Source organism: Phyllobates terribilis, unplaced genomic scaffold (assembly GCF_046119375.1).
Source record: "Phyllobates terribilis strain yellow unplaced genomic scaffold, ASM4611937v1 Scaffold_13__5_contigs__length_258822181, whole genome shotgun sequence".
NCBI classification, from domain to species: domain Eukaryota; kingdom Metazoa; phylum Chordata; class Amphibia; order Anura; family Dendrobatidae; genus Phyllobates; species Phyllobates terribilis.
Genome location: NW_027362773.1, coordinates 101981402 through 101995825, shown reverse-complemented (window position 1 = coordinate 101995825; position 14424 = coordinate 101981402). Strand labels below are relative to the sequence as shown.

Below are 14424 nucleotides of genomic sequence, written 5' to 3'. Positions count from 1 at the left end.
GCCCGAACGGCATACAGTTAAATTCGCTGAGACCCATCGGGGTGGTGAATGCGGTCTTCTCCCGGTCTGCCTCCGCTACAGGAACCTGCCAGTACCCGCTAGTGAGATCCAAAGTAGAGAAGAAGTTAGCAGATTTTAATGCAGCTAAGGACTCTTCTATCCTTGGTAACGGGTACGCATCTTTGTGTGTGATACGGTTGACCTTCCTGTAGTCTACACACATTCTCATAGTGTTGTCCTTCTTTTTCACTAAGACTAGTGGAGCTGCCCAGGGGCTACAGCTGTCCCTGATTACCCCAGCCTCCTTCATGTCTCTAAGCATCCCCTTGGCGTGTTGGTAGTGTGCAGGGGGTACGGGTCGGTATCTCTCCTTTATGGGAGGATGGTCTCCCGTGGGGATGTGGTGTTCTACCCCCTTTACTCGCCCGAAGTCTAACGGGTGTTTACTAAACACTCTCTCGTACTCTTGAACCACCCGATAGACTCCTTGTTTCTGGTGTGAGGGAGTGGAGTCATTACCCAGATGTAGTTGCTGACACCAGTCCTCCACTGGTTTCTTAGAGCCGTTACCTTCCTCTGGTTGAGATGGAGGCAAGGGTTCCACGGCCTGTACAGAATTCTGGTTTATGGTGAACAATTTAACTAGCGTGGCATACCGGGGCAGGTGTACTTCTCTCTCACCGATATTTATGATGCGAACAGGCACCCTCCCATGGCGTACTTCGACCACCCCCCGTGCTGTCAAAATGGTGGGCCTACTGTCTGAGTAGACGGGTTCTACCATTGCTTGGTAGTCTCTACCTCTTAGACCAATAGCTGCCCGGCACCAAATCATCATCTCACTTTTTGGGGGCATGGCAATAGGGAACGGGTCACACATTCTCACGCTACCTATCTCACCACCAGATAGTTCCACCTGTTGCCGCTTCATCAGTGCCCGGATCTCTTTTTGGAGCACACGCTGCTGGCCGGAACTGGCGTTCTTGGCAACCTGCTGTAAAATGAGAATCACCTCTGCAAGACAATTTTCAATTACATTGGTTCCCAGGGTGATTCTAGGGTGACTCTCATGACGGTCTATGTCCACTATAATCAGTCCTTGTGCCGCCAGTTCGACTTTACCGATTTTAATGGTCACCTCCTTGAATCCCACCTGCGGCACGGGCTGACCATTGGTGGCGATGATACTCAGGTCGTCGTCTGGGTAGCGGGTTATGTCCGAATCATTCCAGTACTGCTTGAAGAGCACGTACGGGATGGTGGTGACCTGTGACCCAGTGTCTAGTAGGGCACTCATAGGAATGCCATCCAGTACCACAGGCAAGATTGGACGTCCCCCTACGTATTTATCACGCCAGTTTGATGGGCCTGATGGTCTTATGCCTGGGGGTTGGCCCTCTACCCCAGGTTGTGCCCGTTTAAATGACAGTACCTTGCCACATGTCCGGGTTGATTGCAGCGGCGGCAGATGGGTCGTCCGTCCTCGTTGTATCTGTCGCTGGGTCTTCCTCTGGCCGGTGGGGTCCTCCTTGGTCGGCGCCACGGGTTGTCCTCCGGTCCGGATGCCAGCTCGATCTTCCCTGCAGTAGAAACCTGTAAAGACTGCACAGTTCGGGTTAGCGCGGCAACGCTTTTAGTTAGCTCTTGGACCTGATGGTGCAGGTCTGTAGCCGGGTCACTGTTTAAAGCCTGCGCATCAGCTCCCACAGGCCCTGCAGACAAGGGCGCCGTCTCCTGGTGATAAGTGATAGCAGGGCGCCTGTGGGTCACAGCGCCACCTGGTGCCGGTTCTCGGAGCACCCGGATGGCTCTGTCCTTGAACTGTGCAAAGTCCAGGTCAGGGTCCTGTAAGGCCATTGCCCGCAACTGGGTTCGGTGAGCATTGCACAGTAGACCCTCAATGAATTGTTCAGTCAACAGCTTATCTTCATTTCCCACGCTGTCAGGGTCTGCCTGCTTAATGGCTCTCAGGGCCTCTTGTAGGTTTAGAGCATAGTCTCTTATACTCTCATGTGCCCGCTGTTTACACCCGTAAAATCTGAGCTTTATTTCGGCTGAGGTGCGGGTGTCAAATGTGTCTTTCAGCCGGGTTAGTATGTCTCTGACAGTCCTCTTCCTCCCAGGTGGCCAGGACTTTACCTCCCTTTGGGCTGCCCCGATTAATTGGGCCACCAGGATGCTCACTTTTTGCGCCTCCGTGAGGGGATACACCTGGAAGAGGCTATCCAGCCTTTCTCGAAAGTGATTTAAGGTATGTGACTCCCCTGAGTACTGGGGTAGCCAGGTTGCCCCCGGGATATAGGGCATGGTGAATGGCATGACTGTTGCAGCGGTTGCGCTGGCGGTGGCTGTGGCAGTGGAGCTCCCCTCGGTATCCGGCATCCTCCTCCCCCCTAGTGGACGTGGCCTACCTTGCTATGCTCTTCTTCCGTAGGCCGCGGCTCCGCAGTCAATCGTCGGGGTTGAGGACCTGGCGTCGCACTCCGATGACGTCAGCGTCGCTCTTCCTTCCTTCCAGGACCTTGCGCGGCGTCAGCGTGGGGCGGAGCTTCGGATCTCGCGCGCTTTCGGCGTCCACGCCCCTCTTCTTCCTGTGCGGCGTCCTGAAGATGGCGTCCGAAGGCGGGAAGCAGCTGCGGATGGCGGGAAGAAGGCAGAAGATGGCGGGAACCGGTCCAAGATGGCGTCTGATGGCGGGAATCGGCTCCGGACAGCGGGAAACTTCACCACAGGTAAGTTCAAAAGTCTTTTTCAGGCACGCAGTACCCGGTGGTTGCGGGCACGAAATCCTGCCGACTACGCCAAAGTTGACTCACCCCCTGGGCCAGTGCTGTAGTGCGGCGCGCGGGGGATACCCGGAGCCGGATCCGATGGGGGTAGTAGTCTTCGTGTGGCGGTGACCCGGTCCGCGCCCAGGGTGGTCAAACTAAGTGGCAGTTATTGGTATGATGGTATTAGTGTCCGACTACGCCACCCGTTGAATGCGGTTATGAAACCGCCGCTGCAGGGCAGACCGCTGAGGCCGGTGGTATAGGTGTGCAGCAATGTTGATATAACCCCCAACGGGAGAGGTATGGCCTCAGGGCAGCGGATGTGGGTGATGTTGGGAGTGATGGTGTGGATGTCCCAGCACTAACGGTGCGACAAGGAAGCACGGAGACGCGAGGGTACAGTTCAGGGCCTTTGCTGATGGTATAAGGCAAATTCCCCCGGGAGTACTGGCTAGTAGTTGGGGCCTGGTTAGTCTGCGAGTAAGCCGGAGTTCCCCTGGCCAGGTGGAGTTGTAGGCCTTCCCGTTAGTCTGTACCCTTCCTGGCTACCCTGCTTTCTGCGGTTACAAGTAGCCCACGTCCCTGGGTATACCGTGTGGTGCTCACCCGTATGGCTGGTGACCTGGGGCCTCCTGTTAGCCTCCGCTCCGGGATGGCGGTGCTGGTCCCTTCGTTGTGACTGAGCCTCCGGGCTTTTATGGCCAGAGGACCTGGAATCCCCTGCCGGATGGATTCTGCTGCTGGGTATATCTTAGTCCCCACAGCCTCGGACTCCTGTGTCCGGTTTTAGTACCTTCTCCCAGGGCGAGCTCTGCACAGCTCCAGCCCCTGGCGCTTCTCCTTGGCTCCTACAGAGCTCCTGATGTCTCTCTGTCCCTGTTTCTGCGTGTCCAGACCAGACTCCGTCTCTGTCTGGAACTCCTCTCCTCTAACCCTGCCTCAGCCCCAGTTTTTGTAGGGGAAGTTCTTCCCCTCCCAGCACTGGGCAGGAGGTGTGGCATGCTTAGGTTTCCTGCCCAGGAGACCTCCCACCTGCTCACAGACGTAATACTGCTATTACTGTGGAAACCAGACCCCTGGGGTGCCACACATATATCAGGACTCATATTGAGATTAACGAAGTCATGGCACCAGGGGACAAGTGTTAAGGGCAAGTTACACCATATTTCCCATATCCTTTGGAATTTCTGGGGACATCCCCTATTCCTATATACTATATTTTCATACGGTATTGTATCATTCAGTAGTTTTTTCCATTGGTTGATAGTAGGAGATTTCCCTCCGATCCATCTTAGTGCTATCGCTTTCCTAGCCATAAATATAACCTCCCGAAGGAATATCCAATCATAGTGTGTCCACATTTCCTCATCCACAACACCTAAGACACATAACTCTGGACTACATTCAATTGGTATCCCAATTATCTGTTCTAGTGTAGTTATCACTTTACCCCAATATTTGCGTATTATCCCACAATTCCAAATAAGATGCCAGAAATCCGCTCCTGATTCCTCACATCTGTGACATTCATCAGATGCCATTCTGCCGAATCTATGCAGTCTTATTGGGGTCAGGTAAGATTGATGGCGTATATATAATTTAATTAATTTATTATTAGCGGCTGGTGACACCACCATATGCGCTTCCATTGTATCATTCCACTGATCATCAGTGATAGAAGGGATTAATTGCCGCCATTTACTCTCAACAGCAAGTTGGGTAGAAGTGATTTTAACATTCAGTAGAAAAGTATATAGAGAAGATACCACGCCTGTGGGTTCTTGAGTTTTTAGTACTCCTATCAATGGGTATTTAGATATTCGCCTTCTAGGATATGGGAATTGATGTGTTATGGCATGCCTCATTTGTAAATATCTGTAGAAGTCCCAATGAGGAATCCCAAACTTTATACGAATTTGATCAAATGACAATAAAATTCTGATTAAGGCTGTGTGCCCACGATGCGTTTTTTAAGCGTTTCCACAGCGCCAATTCCGCTGCAGAAACACTTAAAAACGCTTGGTAGAAGGCCTGCCATGTTCCCCAATGATAATCCGCGTGTGCTGTGCACATGCTGCGCAGATTTGTGCTGCGGATTATCATTGCGGAAAAATATGCAGCATTACCAATTATTTTGCGGAAGCGCTGCGTTTTCGCCACCATTGACTTGCATTAGAACCTATGGAATCCGCATCACTGCATCTGTACATGTGGAATCCAAGCGTTTCAATGTGGGGATGGTACCCGGGTGTGGAGGACAGGAGACTCTCCTCCGGACCCAGGTACCATAGAACCTGTAAAAAAAGAATAAAATAAAAAATAAATATTATACTTACCTTCTGATGGCCCCCGGTGTCTTTGTCTTGGCTTGCCGGCAGATCGCGGTGAACTCAAGGACCTGTGCTGACGTCATTTAGTCATGTGATGGGTCACGCGACTGCTGACGTCGGCAGGTCCTTTAGTGTACCGCGAGTTGCCGGCAAGCCAAGACAAAGACACCGGGGGCCATCAGAAGGTAAGTATAATATTTATTTTTTATTTTTTACCATTCTTTTACAGTCACACTATATAAATCTATGCCATTTTCGTGGATTTATATAGTGTGACCAAGTTGTCAAGCACTTTCCAAGTGATGCTAAAATCACTTGCGCTTGTCAACCCGCATGCGGAAATGCATGTGAAGAACGCGTCACATCCGCATGTCCCTGGCAGGAAAACGCATGTACAATCCGCATGTACAATCCGCATGTACAATCCGCATGTACAATCCGCATGTACAATCCACATGTACAATCCACATGTACAATCCGCATGCGTTTTTTTTTGCCAGGGAGATGCAGAAACGCTCAGGAAAAATCCAGAACATTTCTGCATCGTGGGCTCATAGCCTAAGTGTTGTTATTCTGTGTTGCTTCCAGAAGATTGGGTCCTGTAGGTTTTTAAGCTGTGGAAATTCAGGGTTATCCCATATATTTGTGTTCCTCCCATTTGTTCAGTAAACCCCACAATACGCTTACTCTCGCGCCACACCTGCATCGCTAGGCTATGTGCAAATAATAAGCCCTGTGGTGGTCTGTAAGAGCATTCTAATATAGCCCATGGTGTATTCTCATTTAATAAATGTATAAGATGCACTTCTGCATTAGTTAGTTTATCAAATGTCGTATCTGACCAGCTAAATAATAGAAAATCGGTTGGGCAACTCGCTGCCCCCTTGATCCTTGGGTCTCTGCAGAGATCCAATACTTAGTTTGGGCCTTGCTGAGCCCCATATAAATGTCGCCATCATGCTGTGCAGTTTTCAAAAAAATTCTTTGGGGATTTTAATGGAAGAATGTTCTAATACATGAAGACATTTTGGAAGGATGATCATTTTGATTAAGTTAATTCTTCCCGCCACAAACAATGGAAGTTGGGACCAACTTTCAAATTTTTTCCTCATCATATCCTTTATGGGGTATACATTGTCCTTCAGATCCATAATTGGATTTTGATTAATTATAATGCCTAGATATTTGAATTTTTGCACTACCTGTAATCCAAAAAAAAAAATGGTTCAGTTATGTTATCTATGAGTGGCATAACCACAGATTTGCTCCAATTGATTTTAAGGCCCGATAATTCCCCAAAGTAATTAATAAAGTCAATTGTTCTTGGAAGGGATTGTTCTATTTTGTTTTGAAAGAGAATCAGATCGTCTGAGTATAACTCCACTTTATCTATTCTAGAGTTTATACTAATGCCCTCCACCAGGTGGTCCTGCCTAATTTTAAGGGCAATAGGCTCTATCGCTAGAGTGAATAGCATCGGAGATAGGGGGCAGCCCTGTCTGGTTCCTCTACCCAGGTTAAAGTATTCTGACAGTATTCCATTTACTAGAATGTTAGCCCTTGGCATATAGTAGATCAATTTAATCCAGCTACAAAATTTATCAGAAAACCCAAATTTCAGGAGCACACATTGTTGAAGCGTCCACTCCAAGGAGTCAAAGGCTTTCGCCGTATCTAAAGAAGCTATAGCCCAGGGTTCTCGATATTTATGGCCCATCTGTGTCAACACTTGAGCTCTTCTAATATTAGATGAAGTAGACCTTCCCGGCATAAAGCCAGATTGATCCTCATGTATAATGTTTAATATTACTGTTTTTAGTCTATTGGCTTTGAGTTTCGTAAGTATTTTGTAATCTGTATTCAATAGGGATATGGGGCGATAGGAGCTACATTCCTTAATTGGTTCATCTGGCTTGGGGGATCAATACTATAGTAGCATCATAGAAGGATTGGGGAGAGAGCGTCCCGAAAGTGCTTCAGAAAACGTTTGCAACAGAACTGGAGCTATCGGGTCTATGTATCTTTTATATAATTCTACAGGAATGCCATCGGGTCCCGGTGCCTTCCCATTAGATAGAGACATGGCTGCTTCCCTTATTTCTTCCAAAGTGATATCTCCATCCAGGAGTGTCCGATGTTCACAAGAGAGTTTAGGGACTTATATTTGATTTAGGTATTCATCAATTTCCTCTTTAGTGTGGTTGGATTGGGAGTTATAAAGTTCTCTATAGTATTCTTCAAATCTGCTAGCAATCTGATCTGATTTAAGCAATGGGCTACCTTGCCTTGTGTTAATGGCCAGTATTGATGGGGACATCTGATTTTGTTGGACTATGTATGCTAAGAATTTACTCGATTGGTTACCCAGCTCAAATTAAGTTTGTTTTGAAAAGAAAAGTTTTCTCTGCGCTTTTTCCTGCAGATGGGTCAGGTACTCCCTCCCTTTCCCAAGCCAGTTATGTAAGAAATTATCTGAGGGATAGTTAATATATTCAGCTTCTAATAATTTGCACTCTTCGGCAAGCCTCTGTTCCCCAATAGACGATTCACTTTTAATGTATGCAATCGTTAATTTAACTCATCCCCTAATATATGCTTTAAGTGTGTCCCATACTATCAATCTGTCAGGGAAGTCCCCATGATCTGCTATAAATACTTCCATTTGATCTGGTATCCTATCATGTTCTCCTATAAGAGACAACCAAAACGGATGTATGCAAAACCTCTTGGGTCTGTTAGCATCTTTTCATTTGGGGGGTCCTATCAGTGGAGCATGGTCCGAGACCGTTCTAGGGGAATATTCAATTTAACTTAAATCCGGAAATGCTGTACTGTTTCCTAATATATGATCAATTCTTGATAAACCTCGAACAGCAGGTGTGTAGCAGGAAAATTCTCTCGAGTGGGTGCTGCTGCCTCTACAAATCAATCCAACCCACCTCCGTTATGAAAGTATGTAAAGCTGTGGTGTCCTGACTATCAGATCTAGTGTGTATTAAAAATCATATTGAAGTCTCCCATTCATAGCATTTTAGCATCTGGGTACTGTGATACAAAAATCACTGCCTGTTGGGAGTACATCCATTTTGGCTGGTGGTGGGTTCTATATGTTGACTATTACATATGGCACCATATCTATAAATGCGTATACAAAAATAAATCTACCCTCTGAGTCTCTTTTGACGGTTTGGACCGACCATCTCACTGACTTATGCACAATGGTAACTACACCTCTAGACTAAGAAGTATGTGTAGCGTGTTTGTGCCACTGTATCCAGGGTTTGTTCATTCTGGACACAGTGTCCGGGGTTAAATGGGTTTCCTGAAGACATATTATTTGCGCTTGAGATTTACGTATCCGGGAGAATACAATATTCCGTTTCTTGGCATTCCCCAAACCCCTAATGTTCCATGAGAGAGTTTTAAGTGACGCCATAAAGGTTCCATTTAAAATTTTGACCAAGGAAATTATTCCCCTCAGGAGTGCATGCTTCAATCATTTGTAGGCCATTTCTGAACATTGAAGTAAGAGCGCAGTGCTCACATTCAGTTAAAGCTACAATCAGATATAAAACAAGTGACCAGTATTGGCCATAGAAATACAACTGGAGATGCCCATGAACTTTTAAAGACTTAAGTACAGGCATGAATAGAAAATCCCCCCCCCCCTTTTTATGATGAAAATAAGGAATTATCCACTTTTCTAACCGAACCACTAATAAGGATTATTGGTCCAATAACCTGGTTTTTGCTAAACCCAAAGGGTAACAAAGTCCTCGGACCCGGGACTGAGGCACTAATACCCAAAGAAGTGGATACCTCGCCACCTTCCCAATACGAATTTTTAATAATTTTTATCAGCCCTTTCCAAGAACATTAACATGAGGATATATAATCACAATCTGGATCCCACCCCTTTCAATATATACTTCGCCCTTCCCTCCTGGCTAATAAATTCAGGAAGGACAAAACTTCTTCTGTTTGATCACTATATGAACTGCCCAACTCAACCTTATGGATGTAAATTATATTTTGTTTAGATAATTGGGCATTAGTCTAAATTCAGAGAGGTATTCTGATTAATCATTATGATAATTCTTCACAGGTATAAACATAGAACATTTCAACAATATCCTGCAGGATTTAAATTGATGTCCTCCATCTGAATCAAATAATTCAATATTAATACAATAAACTTTTCATATCAACATATGTAATCATTACTGCCTCTGACGTCTCTCTCTCCTGGAAATCCACTCCTCCGCTTCCACAGGATTCAGAAAGAAAACTACCCTCTCACCATCCACCACCCTTAGCCTGGCTGGATATGCCATAGAGTAGCTCACATTAGAACTTTTCAGATGTCTTTTAATCGATATAAATGAGGCCCTTTTTTTCTGTAAGTCAGCTGAAAAGTCTGGAAACAACATTACGGTGACTCTTTCATCTTTAATCACTTGGGCCTTCCGTTCCAATTGTAAAGTATAGTCTCTAATAGTGTTGAGCGAGCATGCTTGACACTGCTCGGTACTCGCCCGAGCATCTCACTAATCGGGATGCTCGGCAACCACCGAGCATTTTCGGGTTACTCAGGCGGGAGCTCGGGTCTCCGCCCTGCATGTTTGGCGCTCTTTACAGAGCCAATGAACATACAGGGATTGCCAGCCAGTCACTGTAATGCCGCAGCAATGTTGGTTGTGGGCATTACAGTGATTGGCTGGCCGCACAACATCACCTCGAGTATTTAAAACCGGGCGCCGCCATCTTGGACACAGTCGCTCCCGATCAGACAGTGTAGGGAGAGTGCTGCTGAGCTAGGGAGAGATTTATACTGCAAAATAGGTAGCGTAGGGTCTCTAAAGCCTGCAAAATCAAACAAACCGTCCTTCTGAGGACTAATATCCATCCCAGATAGACAAGGACTTGCACAGGGATAGTTGCAAGTCTGCATCTTCTGATGCGGCAAGGATCACTTCTGATGAGCACACTTTTAGGCAGTGACCTGGGTGTCAGAGATGCTTCCAAGGGTCTTCCCCATGCTTTTCCCATGTCTTTTCAGCACTGTATGCATGTGTCACACAGCACATGGCCAGATAAGTTTGTAAAATGTTAAAATGACATTTCCCAGTGAATGCATTTGTCACGGTTGAAAGCAATACAAAAGTGCAAAAACGCATAAAAAATGCTACTTGTGAACATAGCCCAAGGTGTGGAGGAGTATTTATTTTTTTTTTTGTTATTTATTTTACCTTATACACAAGTCTTTACCCTGGAAAGGATGTTCCTTAACATATTTCCCAGGAAAACAGTTTCAGTTTCGTTTTTGAACGTTTTATTGTGAGCCCTTAAAAGTGGCTTAATACCTCTGACCACGTTGTTGACAGCAGTGACCTGGGGGTCAGAAATGCTTCCTGGGGCGATGCCCATGCTGTCCTCAAGTCTTTTGAGCACTGTCACTATCGTTTTGGGCACTTTTTAGGCTTTCTACAGACTGCCGAAGGTGCCCCCGCAAAAATGCTCGGGTCTCCCATAGACTAACATTGGGCTCGTTGCTCGGGTCGAGCACCCGAGTATCACGGTGAGCTCGGCCCGAGCTTCGAGCACCCGAGCATTTTAGTGCTCGCTCAACACTAGTCTCTATCTTTCCAGTTAAGGAATCTGGCCAGTAGAGGTCTGGGAAGGGCCCCCGGAGGATTTGGTCTCCCAGGAAACCGGTGTGCCCTTTCCACCGCATATGCAGCAGAAAAGGTGGCATCTGGAAATAGGCTACGTATCCATTTTTCCACAAAGTCACTGGGGTTGTTTCCTTCTGCTCTTTCTGGCTAACCAATTATACGGATGTTGTTTCACCTCAGTCTATTCTCCAAATCATCATTCTTTTGTATACACAGTTCCATTTTGTGTTCTATTTCTCAGATACACTCTGGAAAAGGTGTTACTTGGTCCTCCAGATTCAAAATTCTATCCTCCGCCTGCCGGACTTTCTCTCCCAGATTTGACATAGCATTGTGAAGGAGTCCCAGATCAGTTTTAACCTCCTCAATTTTCCCAGTCAGGGATGCTGTGCAGTCTTGAATAGCAGCCAGCAATTGTGTGGAGACCTGCTTCAGGGTAGGGTCTGAGTCTATATCATCTGGTTCTTGTATTAGTGGTGTCTCCCCTTGAGATAGTTTTGAGGATCTCTGGGCTGTCACCGAGATATTCCCTCTGGCATAGGGCTTCAGTTTCTCAGCTATGGATTGTTGTCTATTAGGACTCATGTTGTTTTTCCCTGAGAGGCGTGTGTAGTATAGGGGTGAACTTGTAGTTGGCAATTTAATATGTGTTTCAGGATATTGTCAGTGGTTCGAAGGGAGGTCACCGGCCAGCCGTCGCTCCCGCAACCGCAGCGCCACACCGATGCAGGCTCCGCTGAACGTGGGTCACAGGGGGGCCGCGTCCCAAGATGGCGCCTCTCCTCCCAGGCTCCTCTCCTCACCCTCAGCCGTCCTAGGAGGCACCAGACTCCGGGCCCTTTCCCGACACCGTGCGCCCCGACCAGCAGGGCCGCTATCCGCGATGATCAATAGGCTCTCCCAGGGGCAGGAAACACCGCCGCCTCGCACGGGTCCAAGCGCTGACACAGGCTCCCCACGTCTCAGCACCGCGCACCACGGGCGTCCGCAAAGGCTCCACAGGGGGACCCCGTCTGTCACAATACCTCAATCCGCAGTCGCGGGCCTCCGCACCGGAGAGGTAGACTGGTGATAATGCAGGGATGGGTGAGGGCCCTTGGGCGAAGTCGCGGTCACGAGGCGGGAGTAGGCCTCAATCCTTATCTTCGCCTAAATGACGCCGATCCGGTTCAGAGAGGTCTCAGATGGTCGCTTACAGTCTGGAGAGTAATGTGTGGGCAAAAACAGTCTAAGATGGCTTAGAATGCAAAATGATTGTTATAGATAGCTTGGCAGGGTCACAGAGCTTGAGCAAACACGTCCTGCTTCATGGACTTCCGGCCACGCCCTTTTTTTATTTTTTAAATATAGATTGCGATATGGAAAAAAATGACTACAACTTGAAAAAAAAAATACATTTACAAAAAACTTTGCTTTAAACAATAAATCATTTTCTGATGATACATTCCCATTAAAGGGGTTTTCCATTAATTCCCTATGTGGCTTCAATGTGCTCCTAATAGAGTATGTATGGAGCAGTTGTCAGGCATCTGTTCTACCACTTCATTGTAATGTGGATAAAAGTTTCCTGTTCTACCGATCAGTTCAGGTCCCAATGGTCAGCAAGTTATCACCATTACTGTCGATAAGTGATCATTTGCTTTAACTGGACACCCCCTTTAAGTAATTACTACACAGTATGATATGTGTTTTTTTTGGTCATAGGAGGCTTTTCTGAAACATATGCTGCATTATGTGATTACAATGGATTTCTTATTCGAGAAGAAATACAGTGGGTACGTTTTATTTTTGCCCTAATAATATCATTTTTTTCTGATTAAAGGGGTTTTCAGGCTTATATTGATGATTCTTAGGGTGCAGTCAAATGGTTGTATAAATTGGACTGAGATCGGAAGAAAGTACACAGAGAGGCTGGCGGCTCTCCTGGCATAGAAATACATGAAGCTGTCACATTCAGGTCGGGAGAGCTGCCAGCCAGTCTGTGTACTGCGTTCCAATCCCATTCTGATTTATACGTCCATCTTACTGTGCCCTTAGGATAGGTCGTCAGTTTCCAATCAGCGTGGATCTGATCTACACCAATGTATTGTAGCTGTTGAATTTCTGCTCTGCTCCTATTGATTTGAATAGTAGCTGATCTGCAGTTCATGGAAGCTGCTATTACATAGTGTATGGAGCTCTGCTGTTCCTCCTGTACATCCGGCCACCGCTGTAGGTGAAAACAGCTGATTGGTGGACGGGTCAGGTTATAATTTTGAACAACACCATTCATTTTACCATACAATTTACTGAAAAACTGGAAAAAAATTCTAAGTGGGATGAAATGGCGAAAAAAAAAATGCAATTCCGCCATGGTATTTTGCGTTTTGTTTCTACAAGTTACTAAGGTGGAGGGTGCAAGCACACCGATTACTAATAATGAAGTTCCAGCATGCACAGAACCATGATCCAACTAGAAAATGTAGTAAAAATTCCAGCTCCTGGTAAAAAATGTCATTAATTTTATTTCATTCAAAATATAAAAAATTTCTACAAAAATACATGATGCACAAAGCGACGCGTTTCGAACGCTCTGCTGCGTTCTTTGTCAAAGCTTAAGCTCAGAGATTTAAAAAGCGGTATATAAATGGTTAAACAGTAGCGATAAGAGTAAGTTGCTTTTAGAGTCACATGCTGGCTGTGTAACACAGCAGGCATCTGCCTAATATGAAGGTCCTGAGCATATGTACAGCTCCACACATACATAGGCTATGTGCCCACGATGCAGAAATGCTGCAGATTTTTTGCGCTTCTCCCTGGCAGGAAGAACGCATGCGTTTTTTACATGCGTTTTTCCCACCAGGTAGAAGGGTTTGTCAAGCGTTTTTGCATGTATTTCTGCATGCGGGTTATCAAGCGCTTTTCCAAGAGATTTTAGCATCACCTGGAAAGTGCTTGACAACTTGTTCACACTATATAAATCCATGCAACCGGCATGGATTTATAGTAGTGTGACCAAGTTAGTTAAAAAAAAAAAAAGAATAAGAATGGTAAAAAATAAAAAAAACAGATTATACTTACCTTCCGATGTCCTCCCGGTGTTTTCTCCGCCGCGTCCGGTCTCTTGCACTGCTCACGGTGGTGTGAAGGACCTGGACAGGACAGGTCACATGACTCAATGACGTCATGGCAGGTCCTTCACAACACCGCGACCCATACAGCAGACCAGACGGAGGGGAGAAAACACCGGGAGGACATCGGAAGGTAAGTATAATCTTTATTTTTTATTTCAAATTCTTTTTTTTTTTTACAGTTTCTATGGTACCCAGGTCTGGAGGAGAGTCTCCTCTCCTCCAGACCCGGGTACCATCCGCACATTGAACCGTGTGATATCCGCTTGTGCACATGTAGTGATGCGGATGTCACGTGGTCCAATGCAAGCCAATGGCAGTGATTACGCTGCGTGTCCGCAAAATTAATGGACATGCTGCGGATTTTTGAGCGCAGCATAAATGCTGCGGAAAAATCCGCATCATGGGCATTGACATTGCGGCTTGTCATTGGGGACCATGGGGGACGGATTACCAAGCGTTTCCCAAGCGTTTACGCTGCGTAAATTCCGCAGCATAAACGCTTGGAAAATGCTTCATGGGCACGCAGCCATACAGC

At 46.5% G+C, this 14424-nt stretch overlaps 1 protein-coding gene across 1 annotated transcript in view; it reads left to right on the top strand.

Annotated features, from left to right (window-relative positions):
* LOC141174534 (capping protein, Arp2/3 and myosin-I linker protein 3-like) overlaps positions 1-14424 on the top strand; it is a 92847-nt gene that overhangs the window by 26706 nt on the left and 51717 nt on the right. The window contains exon 7 of the mRNA XM_073659470.1: positions 12481-12551. Coding sequence (XP_073515571.1) covers positions 12481-12551 — 71 coding nt within the window. The remainder of the gene's footprint in view (positions 1-12480; positions 12552-14424) is intronic.